The sequence below is a fragment of the Falco rusticolus genome, chromosome 5, assembly GCF_015220075.1.
Source record: "Falco rusticolus isolate bFalRus1 chromosome 5, bFalRus1.pri, whole genome shotgun sequence".
NCBI lineage: Eukaryota > Metazoa > Chordata > Aves > Falconiformes > Falconidae > Falco > Falco rusticolus.
The window spans coordinates 83,949,261-83,960,095 of NC_051191.1; the positions used below are offsets into that span (position 1 = coordinate 83,949,261).

The following is a 10,835-nucleotide window of genomic DNA, read 5'->3' on the forward strand; positions in this document are numbered from 1 at the left end:
CCACCAGCATGTATTAGTGCTTGGGCTGTTCCCCCCGCAGGCACAGGACTTTGCACTTCTTCCTGAACATGAGGTTCCTGTCTGCCCAGTTCTCCACAATGTCAGTTCCTCTGAACAGTCACAATCATCAGCCACTCCTACCAGCTTTGTATCACTTGCAAACTTGTTAAGGGTGCACCTTGCTTCATCGTCCAGGTCATTAACAAAAAGTTAAACAGTACTGGAACAAGTGTCAACCGCAGCCAGACACCACTAGTGACTGGTCTCCAGCTGGACTTAGTACTTCTGATCACCACCCTCTGAGACCAGCATTTCAGTCACTATTCAGTCCCCCTCACTGCTTTATCTAGCGCGTACTCCATCAGCTTGTCCATGAGGATGATCATATTGAAGTTTATGTTGATGTACAGTCTCAACTGGCCACCACAAGCCGGCTAAAACCTTAATGCAAGTTACCACTTATATTGCCATTTCAGGTTTGTTACAACAAAACTGCACCAGTCTATCAGTTACTAAACAGTAAAGCAATTGCAACTGTACACACAGAGTGGTGATGTACTCTAGGTAAGTTACTACCATTCGAAGAAAAAACACCCGTCACTGCAGAAAGTTCTATGAAAAATCATGTCAACACACAACGGAAGGTAAATATAACAGGAAGTATTTAGCTGCTTCTTGAATACCGAATGCTGTTGTGGTCCTCGATCTTAAAAACAATTATAGAATCAGAAATGATACAGAAAATTATTAGATAGCCATGGATCAGAATGGCTTCTTTTGGCGGACAAGCTAAATAGATGAGAAAGATGTCTCTTTCCCAAGATGAATCAAAGTGGCAATATGAGACACACATGGAGAAGGTGACATGAATTCTTGTAGCACAAGAACTAGGAGGTATCAAATTAAATGATCAGGTAGAAGTTTATAACAAAACTACACTTTTTCATACTGCATAATTAGATTCACGGCTCCAGGGATGATATGGGCAGCCAAACGTTTAAGTTTAAAAAAAGCAAATAGATGAATCCACTAAAGGAGTCTGTAAATATTGCTAACAAATGCACACCAAACCTCTGGCCCACAGAGCCGTTATACTACAGATTGCTAGGATAGTATACTAGGAAAGTGTAATTCCGTACTGTTTTATAGGCTTTATTTAAGCAGCTCTGTTCCTCTCCAAGGTCTGCCTCTCACTGACGTCTTCGCCTTATTTCTGGCAGTCTGGCAAGCAATGCAACACTAGCATATTGCAAGCAGGGAGGCAGAGCCTGCCTTTACACTGTGGCATTGGTTATCAGTGCTGTCTACTCCTACTAGCTCTTGTGCAGGCTGCATAAAAGGGCTCAAATCTCTCTTCTCTGGGCTGGTACCTGTCCGCCCCGGCAATCAGCCTGGCAGGGCACCCACACAGCAGGGTGTGAGCCTCTGCTCCTTGGGGCATCGAAATCTGCCACAAAGCAGAGCGTGTCAGCCCCTCCCTCCCACTGCAGGGAGGCAGAGCAAGCTGGCAGAGGGAAAGGGAAAAGGAAGCTGCGCATTTGCGTCATTCTGTATCTGTTCAGGTACTTAGCTCACCCCAGTCACGCGTCTTTCCTGTGTATCTACTCGTACAGCTGCGAGCATAATTTCTGGGGAAAACTAGGCTTATTACATTTAGATATGCTAGTTAAATTACAACTATCCTACTTTGTTATTCTTAATGACCCAAGATAATTCCTGTCCTTGGCTTCAAAATATCTTCACTTACTAGGGCTATGGAATCACCAGTACAGACCCCGTTTCTTTGTTTCAAAGTTTTTCTGCACCACTTGCTGTCAAGAGATACAGTGCTGGGCTAGTTGGATGCTTGGCCTGACAGGACAGCTTGTTTGACTGCTGTGACTGAGGTTCATTACCATCTTGTTCCATTTATCTCTGGGAACAGCAAGAAACAAACCTCCAGGTACCATTTCAGCTCTCACTGCACTGACTAACACTACTCCCTACCGGAAAAAAGTAATTCCTCAAACGTAGTGCTGTTTCATTCACTTTTTGCTTTACCCTCAGCAATAAACTGTGCTTACTGTCTTCCATGGAGAGCTTAAATTGCTTCCTAGCACAATTAGCTCACGCTACGCCCACCCCTGGCTCTGTGGATACGTAAGTTTGCTTGTAACTTTTCTCACACCTTGTCTTCCACTTTTCAGAGTAAGTATTTAGTACTTTTTAGAGACTCAGGCATAGGCTACTGCATAGCAGTGAACTGCAACGCCAGTTGTCACTAGAAAGTCACTATTAAAAACCCAGCAGCTTAAATGCTAGTAGTTTTACCATATTTAATAAATAAAACTAGCATCTATACACTTATTTTGGCCACATTTCTGGGAAGTCACACTCCTGAAGTTAACGTTTACATAGCAGGCATTTTCACCGCTTCTAGCTGCAAAGCTTGTAAAGGTTTGTGCTGCGTCTGCTCTTTGGCTTGGCGTTTTGCCACAGGCCTCCCGAGCCTGGCGCCACAGGCCACACCAAACTCCATTCGCTTAAACCCCAAGCTTCGGCCCAAGGCTGCAGAAAGGACCCCGCGCCGGGGGGCAGCGCCCGGGCCCGCGGCCGACCAGGAGCCCACGAGCCCCCCAGGACAACCGTGTGGCGGCACAAAGCCCAGCCCCGTGCTTCGGCCCGGCCTGACCCCGCCGCCTCTCGCTCGGTGCCGCCGCGTACCGGGCTGGCGGGAGGCCGGTGCCTCAGGGCCTCCCCCGGCCCCCCCGCGGGGCTGCCGGCAGTCAGGGCCGCCCCATAGCGCGGACCCGGCCTCCCCGGGGGCGCCTTATCCCGCCCGGCTCTGCCCGCTCCCGCCACGGCTCCGCCCAGGCCCAGGACGGCGCCCGGCACCGTTCCATCGGCCCGAACCGAACATGGCCGCGGCAGGCTCCGTGCGGAGCTGCCAGGATCCAAGATGGCGCCAACGCCCGCTGCTGTGTCAGAAGGGGCTCCGAGATGGGCTCCGAGATGGCCTCCTCCCCGCCCCCGCGCTTTGAGCTGCCAGGATCCAAGATGCCTGCCCGCCCGCCTGCCTGCCCGCCCGCCTCGCCTCTGACGTGGCTGGCTTCCCGCCCGGCCGCCCCAGCGTCCCTAGGCGCTGTCTGCCCTCATCAAAGATGGCGGTCGGAAGCGTCCCCGGTTATTAGGCTCCCGCCCGTCGCTCCGTGCCGGGTGGTTGGGCTCGGCGGCCGAGATGGCGGCGGCAGAGCTGGAGTACGAGTCCGTCCTCTGCGTGAAGCCCGATGTCAACGTCTACCGCATTCCGCCGCGCACTTCCAACCGCGGGTACAGGTGAGGCAGCGTGCGGGGCCCAGGGTCGCTCCGGCTCGGTGCGGCCCAGCCCAGCCCTGGCTGCAGGGGCCGGGCCCGGGCTGGGGCGTCCAGCCCCGAGCGCGGTCTCAGGCAGCCGTGGCCCGCGGCTGCAGGCGGGTCAGGCCCGTCCCCCGGGGCCTTGGCCCGCAGCGGCCTGAGCCGCCTGTGGCGGGGGCTGTGGGCCCGGCGGCGGCAGCGTGTGCCCCGCGCCGTGGGGAGCAGCGGCCGCTCTGTGAATCCCGTGAGGGCACCTGAGCAACGTGCTCCTCCGGGGCTGGCCGCTGCCCCCGGTTTGCCCAGTTCCCTGGGCTGTCAGCGGTGTGGTGTAGCGGCATGCAGAACTTGGCCTGTGGGCTCTCGCAGCTAGCAGGGAAGAAGGCAGGAGTTCAGCATGGTTTTTGAGAACAGGTTGCAGGACCAGGAGTTAAAAATGCTTCCTCTCCCTAGCCCTCCTCTCTCTAGCTAGAGCCAGGGGAGCGCAGCTGCAGGCCGAGCCCACAGACCTGCTGGAGAAGGGGGTTTGCGCTCTGAAGCGCCCATAGCTGTTGGTGGTACAAGGTTTGATGACCTTGGCAAACCATTGCCACTGTGGATGTCGTGTCTGGCCACAGGTGTTTGTTTCCAGTTGTAAAATCCGTAGGTTGGGCCTTTTTGATATTTTTTTTTTCCCTTCACAACAGTCTGTAGCAAAGAGTTTGGGCTAGTCAAGATGGCTGTGCATATGATGTTTTCCCTAGTGTAAGCTAGTTGCCTCTTTGCCCAGAAGTACTTGATACCATTTTACAGCAATAGGGTAGAATAATTGAGTAGTTTTTCAACATGCTAGTAACTAACTCTGGGGTCTTCCTGATGCTCACAAGTCATTTATTAGTTGCTTTTGGGCTTGCTGTTCCAAGTGAGTTTCAGTCTTCACGCGTCTGCAAGCTTATCAAGGTAAAGTCAGAGTTGCTGTTTTCTGGACTGTATCTGTTTGCCTTTACCCAGCGGAAAGAGGCTGGTCAGAGCCTTGTGTGTTGACTGGCAGCAACAGGGAGGAGCTGAGGCTTCATATGTTGTTTGGGGAGAGAAGTGGAATAAGGCAGCTGGAGGTGATGAAGGTTTGTGAGCAGAGACTTTTGCTGACATGGTTGGACATAAGTGGAGGCGTTGATGCATGGTCAGTGAACAATTGCTTTTCTTTTTAGGGCATCAGACTGGAAATTGGACCATCCAGACTGGACAGGGCGGCTTCGTGTCACCTCCAAAGGCAAAACTGCATACATAAAACTGGAGGACAAGGTTTCAGGTAAGGGAAAGGCTGTGGCTTGACAAGACTGTGACTATGATTGCTGCTTATGAGCCTGTGCTTCTAAGCCTGCTCAGAGCTGTGCGTGGCAACCCTGGCCATGCTTTAGCAAGAGGTTGCTCTCAACGCTCAATTCTTTGTCTGCAGGAGAACTCTTTGCCCAGGCTCCTATAGATCAGTACCCTGGCATTGCAGTAGAGACTGTGACAGATTCCAGCCGCTATTTTGTCATTCGAATTCAGGATGGGACTGGTGAGTTGCAAGATCGTGTATGTGCCAAGGGTTAGGGGTGGAGGAGACTTAGCCTGGTGGAGCTGGGTGTGCGCCAGGTGGATTGAAATGGTTTTGGGAATACTGTAAGGTCTGGGTAGTGTGCCTAGAGGGCTAGGAAGGCAAGGTTAACATAGGAGGGTTCTTTATGTTGCGCAGAGTCCAGGGGCTGGGAAGGAACGTTCAGTTTCTGAGAGTGCCACGTGGGAAGAAGGGTGGATCCTGAAGTCTAGGAACAATGAACTGCTGTGAGCTGCTAGCGTCCAGCTGCAGGTGTGTCGGAGGGAGGCAGCACAGAGTGGTGTAGGAGAAGCAGAAGGATTTTGGAGTAAATGAACACAAGGGCCCATTTGCAGGGCACCTCCAATGACTCCTCCTGTCTCCTTGCTAGGACGAAGTGCTTTTATAGGCATTGGCTTCACGGATCGTGGTGATGCCTTTGACTTCAACGTCTCTTTGCAGGATCACTTCAAGTGAGTTGTGCTTTTCTGGAATGCTGTTTTTCCTCTGGCCTGTAGAACATGGTGGGTGGTGGTGCATGTTCATTTAGTGCAGGCTTCCATGGGATGGTCCTGAAGTCCTACTCTGGCTCCATCAGGGACACTTGAGTGTGCTGCCAACTGTTGTATGAGCTGAGAGTCCTGCAGAGTCAGATCTATAAGTCTTAAGCTTAGGTCCTGTGATACTACAGATGCAGTGTAGAAAGTCTCTTGGGTTTGTGGTGGTCCCAGCTTTTTGCTGTACTACACTGGGAGTAGGGAGGTAGCTGGTCTGTCAAGGCAAGGTAGTTCTTTGGCGGGATGGGGAGAGGAGCCATGCATTTTTCTGAAACCCCATTCCCCTTTGCCACAGGGTCTTACATCTTCCTCTTCTTTTTAGGTGGGTGAAGCAGGAGACTGAGATCTCCAAGGAGTCCCAGGAAGCTGACACACGTCCCAAATTAGACTTGGGGTTTAAGGAAGGGCAGACCATCAAACTGAACATTGGGGTAAGCAGCACAGTTTACCCTGCTTCTTTCTCTGCATATGCCAGTGGAGACTCTTCCTCACTTGTCCTTTCTTTTTATACAGAACATGACAACAAAGAAAGGAGGAGCAGCTAAACCCCGTGTGTCTGGATCGGGGGGCCTAAGCCTGCTGCCACCCCCACCAGGAGGCAAAATTGCAGTCCCTCCTATACCTCCCCCTTCTTCCACAGCCATTGCCAACCATGTCACACCGCCACCCGTGCAGAAATCCAGTACTGTGAGCAATGCAGGTAAATGTCAGCGTACAGCAAACAGTCTGTTGGATACTAGTAGGTGCAAAGAGAGGCAGGAGGCCTGCTTTAGAGAACCGGTGTTCAGTCTGGTGCCAGTAGTGCCTGTGAGACATAATTTTTCCTGAGGGCTTTGCTGTGTTTGACGTGAGGATCTCCGTGCTTGTTTAATAGTACTTGCTTGTTCTCCTTGCAACAAGGACTGAATTGTAGCTTCTCTCTTTGCGAAAGGAGAAACCAAGCGACTTGGTCAAAACAGTTAGGACAGTGGGATGGGTATGAAATTTAAGTAGTTGGATTTTTCTGAACTTGTGTGTGCTTTAGGGGCACTAGCAGAGCTGTGTAGGGTATCCAGAAAAGTACTGCATGGTCACTTGCTTTCTGCAGAAAAATACAGCTAGACTTGTGGTTCTTCTTGAAAGATGCAAGAAAAGCACTTCTTGGCAATCTTTGAATAGGGAGACTGCAAGCTTTAGTATGAACAGCAGAAAGAGGTGCAAAGTGTAGTGGGATTGTGGATATAGCTATACATATTAAAAATATGTAGATAATTTTATATAGTATGTATTACATATAAAAATAATTATTAAAATGTATATGTTGAACTTCATATATGTGTGTATGTATGCATATACACGCATGTATGTGTATGAAGTTCAGCAAGGCCAAGTTCAAGTTCCTGCACCTGCAGTGGGGCAATTACCAGTATCAATACACACTAGGGGATGAGTGGATTGAGAGCAGCCCTGCAGACAGTGACTTAGGGATACTGGTGGATGAAGAATTGGTTATGAGCCAGCAATGTGCGCTTGCTTGCAGCCCAGAAAGCCAGTTGTATCCTGGGCTGCACAAAAAGAAGCATGGCCAGCGGATTGAAAGAGGTGATTCTTCCCTGCTGCTCCACTCTTAAGACGCCACCTGGAGTACTGCATTCAGCTCTGGGGTTCCCAGTCCAAGGAAGACATGGCTTTGTTAGAGTGGGTCCAGAGGAAGGCCACAAAAATGATCAGAAGGCCGGTGGAACACCTCTCCTGTGAATAAAGACTGGGAGAGTTGGGGTTGTTCAGCCTGGAGATGAGAAGGCTCTGGGGAGACCTTATGCAGCCTTTTCAGTGTATAAAGGGGGCTTGTAAGGAGGATGAAGAGAGACTTTTTTTACAAGGGCCTGTAGTTACAGGACAAAGGGCCCAGGTTTCAAATTGAAAGAGGGTAGATTTAGATTGGATATTTGGAAGAAATTCTTTGCTGTGAGGGTGGTGAGACACTGAAACAGGTTGCCCAAAGAAGTTGTGGATGCTCCATCATTGGAAGTGTTCAAGGCCAGACTGGATGGGGCTTTGAGCAACCTGATCTAGTGGAAGGTGTCCCTCCCCGTGGCAGGGGGTTTGGACTTAGATGGTCTTTAAAGGTCCCTTCCAACCCAAACCATTCTGTGATTCTGTAACAAAGAGGTTGCTGCAGTCTTCCGGATGCTGTGTGAAAAGCGTGACCATACAGAGGTGTCTGGAGAGCTGATGATACCCTAATGAAGCCAGAAACTTCAGCAGTGCTGTATGCAGATCAGTGAGAAGAAACCACAAGCTTCTGGATAGGGCGGGGCTCCAGTGCATGGTTCGTATGGTTAAGGTGGTGCCTTTTTGGCAACTGTTAATAATTGCTGAGCTTGGGCTGAGTCTAAGCCATGTCTGTTGGGAGAGGTATTACGTCACAAATCTGCCAGTTGGTGTGCTGCACGGGGACTGAAGAGTGCCTGAAGAGTGTACCCCTGCGGCATGAGCTGGATGCTCTGCGCACTTTCAGCAAAGTTGTAACTTCCTTCTTCTGGTGGGATAGCTGGAGTCCCTTCAAAGATTCTCTGTGCCTGCATGCAGCAGTTTGTGTAAGATGACAGTTTAAATGCTTGTAAGGTTTTCTTCTTGATTACCTTGATTTTTTTTTTCCTTTTTGTTTTCTTCTGCATTAGATATTCTATTAGACTTAGATGCCCCTGCATCTGCATCCAAGGCACCAGCATCAGCTACCACAGACCTCTGGGGAGACTTCAGCACTGCATCCAGGTAAACTGGTGAAGGGAACTGTACACAAGAAGCGTAATGTCCTGACGGGCACTGGAAGAGCTGTAAGTTAAGAAGTCTTACTAGATCTGCTCCTTTGATTCTCCTTTCTTTTATTTCAGTGCTGTTCCCAATCAGGCTCCTCAGCAGTCCAACTGGGTCCAGTTCTGAATGGTCAAAGCAATGGAATGGGACAAACTGATGACCAAGAGGCTCTAGAGGCACCAAATGGGATCAGAGGGGGCACAAACCTCTCTAGTCTTCAATCAGAAACAAATCGGGACAATCCTTCCTTTTTAAACCAGATCTTCACTTCAGTCAGAACTTACTATTTTTGATCCCACAGTGAAACCACTGAACCTAAAGCGAACATGCTGACTCCTCACAAGATGGGCAAGGAGAGAGGTAGTCTCAACACAAAACCTTCTTTGAATTATGTCTGTGGTGAGGAGTGAGCCTCCCTATGCACGCACTACTCTTCCTGTCTGGTGCAATTGATAGTGCTCAATGTTCCTGTGCTCTTGTGGGAGGAGTTATGCAAGTCCTTGAGTAGACCTGCTGCCATTGTGCTGTAGCTCCAGGTGGGTGCCCCATCTTGAGGCTCCTTGTTTGGTTTGCGGGTTCACTGGAGGAACTTATCTCATTTTCACTCCTTTCTCCCACCCCATGCAAAGGCCTCATTGTCATTGAGATGTTTTAACTGGAAATAGCTTTTTTTTTTTTTTTTAAAAAAAAAGCCTGTTTTTATAATTTGGTAGTTACTTGCACTAGATGACAGCCAGGTAATCCCACCAGTCAGCATTTCATGTTCCTGCGTCACTATCCTGAGCCCTGGCCTTGTGACTTGGCACTGTTACAAGTATTGCATATCCATGCCACAGTAAGAACTATGGTGGGACAGTGGTTTATTCTCTGGTGAAGGGACAGTCTCCTTCCCCTTCTCAGCTCACACTTGTCTGGGTAAGAAATGTATAGTAGGCCCAGTGGTGAGAACTGTGGCAGCAAAATTCTCCCACCTGTGTTCTTTCTTGTGGCTTTTATTCTGAGGCTAACTTTCTGGGGATGTGAGCTGGGTATTGCAACTTGGGTGGTTTTTTTTTCCAATTTTATTTTTAAAGTACCCCAAACCGCCTCCATTTCCTCTGGTTTAGGGCATTAGAAAGAGGAAAAAGGCTCTTATTCTCTGCTCTTCTCTATTTGGGAGAGTTTCCTGAGGCCCTTCGATCTGGCCGCTATTCAGTCTCCAGCAGCTATGGATGTGGTCTGGGCCGATTACCCTGGGCAAAGCCTGCAGGCCGGCTTGAAACCTCACAGAGCTAGCTACTCTCCGTGCTAGCTGGTAAGACAGAACACTAGCTGGGAAGGTGGTCTCGGTGGCTCTTCCACAGCTGTACCCAGTTATTAGAACACTAGAGTTTTGGTACTTCACTGGAAGGCTTCTTCCTGTTCTGAACACTCAAGCCAGCAGCAACACTTTTGTAACTGGGATGCTCTGCTAGCACACCTGTGCAAGTACGTTTTTCTCTTGGGGCAAAGATTTCCTGGTGAGGCTTTTAGAAGAGAGTAGTTAGCTTTATGCACCTTGTACTTGCAAAGGTCTCTTATCCTTTTTGTCTTACTACACTGAGGGCATTTTGGAGACAGTTGCACTTAGACCATCCCTCTGGGAAGCAAAATTCTTGAAAATGGCTCTAAAGCTGCTGCAGTTCCACTTGTGGAAGTGGGGACCAGACTGCTCTTGGATGTATTTTAAGTAGTCATTTAATCCTGATCCCTTAGATGTCTTGGTGTTCCCCCTGCTGCCCCTCACTTGCCTTCATAGTCACTCCTGCAGTCTCATTGTGCTTAAACTTCCCGCCTCCTCTGAATTTGTGGGTGGCTATAATCTGCTAGCACAGTCATGCACTCTGCTGGTTGGCTTTTTGTTTTGTTATTTTTTTTTTTTTTGCTAAGATCATCGTGAGGTCCTGTCATTTCAGCTATGTATCAGTTCCCCAAACCAAGGAAGTTCATGGCACCAATTAACAACTAACTAGGAGCCTCCTCTGTATTGTCTTAGTATTCTGGAGATAATATATTATTACGTATTTGAAAAGCTGAAGAAGCAAAAATTAAATATATATGTATATAAAGCATAAGATGTACCGGTGCAAATGGTAATTAAACAAGTAATATCGGGGAAAGGAATGTCATGAGTCTTCTAAGTTGTCAAATTGTTGCTTTGGAAGCACTGCAGTATGAAGGTCTTTATGTCTCCAGCAACATCCTGATAGCCTACTTGGCCAGTCTGCAGGCCTTAACAGACTTGCAGAAGGATAAGAACAACGTCAGGAGTGAATGGGTTCCGGCTCTGTCTGGGTGACAAAGTAGGAGCATGGAAGAACACAAAAATGACCTATGGCTGCTCCAAATGGGGTAAAAAATACTGAACAACAACATGGAAACAGGCTGGACTGTAGAGGTGTGTGTGATGCTCGATAAGAACGTGGATAAAACTAGCAGGTAAGAAAACTTGGTTGCCCTGCCATCTAGCACTTCAGGCATTTGAGGCTTCTACACCTTGCAGATGTTTTAAGAATTGATTCTTGCTGCTGTTGTAAATGGGAAGTAGTCTCTGCTGACTGCAGAGGTGA

The 10,835-nt window shown here is 49.1% G+C and overlaps 1 protein-coding gene across 1 annotated transcript; it reads left to right on the forward strand.

Annotated features, from left to right (window-relative positions):
- The first annotated feature begins 3,109 nt into the window (after positions 1-3,109).
- Positions 3,110-10,378, forward strand: NECAP1 (NECAP endocytosis associated 1). Its single transcript, XM_037387830.1, has 8 exons — positions 3,110-3,315; positions 4,521-4,621; positions 4,769-4,873; positions 5,283-5,364; positions 5,771-5,879; positions 5,962-6,148; positions 8,112-8,205; positions 8,325-10,378. The coding sequence occupies exons 1-8, from the start codon at positions 3,218-3,220 to the stop codon at positions 8,371-8,373; spliced, it is 825 nt and encodes a 274-aa protein (XP_037243727.1). The 5' UTR covers positions 3,110-3,217; the 3' UTR covers positions 8,374-10,378.
- The last annotated feature ends 457 nt before the right edge of the window (positions 10,379-10,835 follow it).